Source organism: Harpegnathos saltator, unplaced genomic scaffold (genome assembly GCF_003227715.2).
Source record: "Harpegnathos saltator strain DR-91 unplaced genomic scaffold, Hsal_v8.6 scaffold188, whole genome shotgun sequence".
Taxonomy (NCBI): domain Eukaryota; kingdom Metazoa; phylum Arthropoda; class Insecta; order Hymenoptera; family Formicidae; genus Harpegnathos; species Harpegnathos saltator.
Window position 1 is genome coordinate 1004300 of NW_020229970.1, and position 3642 is coordinate 1007941.

The 3642-nt window shown below is 40.1% G+C and overlaps 1 protein-coding gene across 1 annotated transcript; it reads left to right on the forward strand.

Annotated features, from left to right (window-relative positions):
* Positions 1–1444: 1444 nt before the first annotated feature.
* On the forward strand, positions 1445–2641 carry LOC109503697 (uncharacterized). The gene is made up of 2 exons (XM_025297783.1): positions 1445–2009; positions 2175–2641. The coding sequence occupies exons 1-2, from the start codon at positions 1582–1584 to the stop codon at positions 2461–2463; spliced, it is 717 nt and encodes a 238-aa protein (XP_025153568.1). The 5' UTR covers positions 1445–1581; the 3' UTR covers positions 2464–2641.
* Positions 2642–3642: the final 1001 nt, after the last annotated feature.

Here is a 3642-nt window from a genome sequence, read left to right on the forward strand (position 1 = left end):
CAACAATTTCACTGGACGTTCTCTTTTGCCAGTATACGGGCGTTTTCGTTCCAATTCTTGACTCAAGCAGATTAATTAACGTTGGTAGCAGTCCGCAGTAACTGTTTCACCCGGTTCCAACAACTCATAATAAAGCATGCCCTTGATATCCCACCAAATGCAGAGAAGAACCTTCTTTCCGAAGCAATTGTGTTTTGCGACTGATTTTGATGATTCGCCGGGATTTACCCATGACTTCCTGCGTTTCGGATTGTCATAGAATATCCATTTCTCATCGCCCGTAACGATTTTCCACAAGAAAGACTTTCGACGCTGCTTATTGAGAAGAGAAAGACACGCTGCCACTCGTTGATTTTTGTTGGTTTCAGTGAGATCATCCGGAACCCATTTTCCTTCTTTCTGGATCTTTCCCATCTCATGTAGGCGTTCGGAAATCGTTTGCTGCGTTACTCTCAACTGTTTTGCAAGCTCTTTTTGTATTTGTGCCGAATTCTCAGCGAGCAGTTGTTCCAAATCATCATTATCGCACTTCGGAGGGCTTCCAGGGCGTTGTCGATTAGACTGAAATTTTTTAAACCGCTTTTAAACCGCTTAAACCAAAATGCGCACATATCGTACGATACAACACCTTCGCCGAGAAAGGAACTAATCGATTCGCACGCTCTTTTCGCATTTTTTTCCTTGTTGGAATTCGTAAAGAATGCAGTGTCGGATATGCACCTTATCTGTTGCCATTTTCGACTGTACTGAACTGAATACTTTTGGAGGTTATGTTGGACCTTCCGCCAAACTATGTTCTTTTTAATAGCTATATGTCAACATTGCATAATCACAAAAGAGCGGGAAAATCTATTCAATTTAAAATTGATTTCATAACTGCTTAAAATAATTTGGATTATTCATTTGTACACCTAATATTTCATTAAAAAAGTCAGGTTTGAAAATATTTCATTAAAAAGGTCAGGCTTTTGAAATTTAATTAAAAAGTGACTTAGAACCCGCCTTATTTAACTACTCGTACTTCCAGTGCGACGTAAACTTGGCAGAAGGAAGTCGGTGTCCTATTCGCAATAGTTTCCCATTCTTTTTCTCGGATGACTTGGATTACTCCGCTTTATCAAAATAAATTCCTGCCAAAGCAAGAATATTCATTATACGAAAGCGTTTTCAATTCCTTTTTCTCGGATGACTTGGATTACTCCGCTTTATCAAAATAAATTCCTGCCAAAGCATGAATATTCATTATACGAAAACGTTTTCAATTCCGTGCAGCCAGTGCGACGTAAACTTGGCAGAAGGAAGTCGATGCCCTCCGCTCTCTACGCGCTCGTTGGCTCACATGTTTTAATTAATAACTCGGTAACTATTGTCAATTTGACAGTATGGTACATGACTTTTCTTCTCGACTACAACCAATCTATCTCCAACTTTCGTCTGCATGATCAGCTATCAAACACCCTGTATACAGGGTGCGGCACCAAAATCCGGACAAAATTCAATTTGAATTTCCCGCCGTTCTATACCACTTCGAGAGGTCGCGATTGGCGTCCAAATAGCTTGACGCATATATTAAATTCATTCATGTACTATATTCATAACCTCGAAACAGTCACAATTTTGAAACCAAGTGCGGAGTATAATCGAAGAGCTGCGATTATCGAAAGTGTTCGCGCTGGGCGCTCAGCGACAGAAATCATTCGATTCTTCATTTACCCAAGATCGGCTGTGTATGATGTCGTCGCGAAGTATAACGAGTCGGAGAAGTCCAACGAAGGTTTTGCAACACCGGCAAGGAAAACTCATTCGAAGGAGCGCGTTGTCAGGACGCCCGAAATCATTCAACGGGCTCAGGAGCTAATTTTTGTGGATCCAGGGCAATCGATTCGAAAATTGTTGTCGGTTGTCGGTGTGAGTGAAAAAACTATACGTCGAATCGTCGAGGAGGACCTCCGCTACAAGTCTCATACAATTAAAGTGAGACAGATGCTTTCCGAAGTTGGCAGGACAAAGTGAGTTGAGCGCTGTAACCTGCTTTTGTATTCTTTATGAAACAATGCTGCCGGGCGCCTAAGGTTTTTTTCTGACGAAAAAATTTTTACTGTCGATGCGAAAATCAATCGAAGGAATGATCGCTGGCTCGCCCATAATCCTGAAGATGTCCCCATTGTTTCCAGAACGAAATTCCCAGCAAATGTTCACGTGCTAAGTGTTACGTCCAGTGAGGGTGATGTCATGCCACCGCATTCCTTTAACAAAGGGGGAAATGTTACGAAAGAAGTTTATTTGCATGTTCTGATAAATGTGGTGAAGCCGTGGATAGAAACTGTATCGTCTGGAAAGCTGTATGTTTTCCAGCAGAACAGTGCGCCGCGTACACAAATCATTTGGTGCAAAATTGGTTGTCGGACAACGTGGACATGTTTTGGTCCAAAGAATTTTGGCCTCCCAACAGCCCAGATTTAAATCTTTTGGACTTCTATGTATGGAGCGTGGTTGAAAGGGTCACTAACAAGTCCAGACATCCAAACGTCGCATCATTGAGAGCCGCTATTGAAGCGGCATTCGCCGATATAGACCGTGACTCATTAAAAGAGCCTGCAAACGCTTCAAATGGAGAATGGAGGCGGTCATTCAAGTAGAAGGGGGTTATATTGAGTAAATATGTTCTTTATGACCTAATAAACAATTTAGTAAAAAAAATAATTATAAACTTCTCCAGTTTTGCAATAAAAATTATGTTTCAAAAAAATGTTTAATTTGTCCGGATTTTGGCGCCGTACCCTGTATATACTTATGGATACATTCGGATTATTCGTTATTACATCTGCGGGAAAATTGCAGCGTTGTCTATGAGAACAGTCGTGAACTATTTTTCTGCTCTGCATTATCATATTTATCGGAAAACCCAGCCGTAGATATTAAAAATTTTTCTACAAAGTTTTCGTATCGTTTTAGGTTTCCTACCTAAATTTTGAGTTGTTAGAAATGATTTGTAAATTTTTTCTCATTGGAGCATCCAGAGTTTCGGTACATATTGGGTGTGAATATGACTCCGCCCTTTCCCAACAGATGTTGCTTTTAGTATTGTTAACGTGTACTAATAACTGGCAACACTTGTATTCGATAGTACTTCATGTCAACTTTCAAACGCACTACGTGAAATTTGGTTTAAGTGTAAGCAACAAGTGTTTTACCCTACTTGAAAATGTCGGTTTTCGTTCCAAATAAACATCATTTGCGGGAAGTATTATTACACTATTTTATTGCAAAGAAAAGTGCAGCGGAAACTTATCGTTTGTTTGTGGAGATTTACGGTGATCATGCTCCATCTAATACAACTTGTAAGGAATAGTTTCGACGATTTCAAATTAATGATTTTGGAACTGAGGACAGAGAACATGGGAAACCACCAAAAAAATTTGAAGATGCTGAATTGGAAGCATTATTGACACAGGATTGTTGCCAAACTATTAAAGGAGAAGTTTACCGACGACAACTAATGCGTTTGAAGCGAGCCATAGAAGAAAAACGGCCAGAATGGGTGAATAGGCACAGCAAATTAATTCTTCAGCATGATAATGCCAAACCGCATACCGTAGAAATCGTGAAAAGATATTTAGATGGACAGGACTGGGAAGTGCT

Bases quoted from the DNA above. Each gene is read 5' to 3' on its own strand.
- LOC109503697 (XM_025297783.1), top strand. From the start codon at position 1,582: ATGTACTATATTCATAACCTCGAAACAGTCACAATTTTGAAACCAAGT. The intron at 2,010-2,174 runs GTGAGTTGAGCG...CATTGTTTCCAG, and splicing joins TCCGAAGTTGGCAGGACAAA to AACGAAATTCCCAGCAAATG.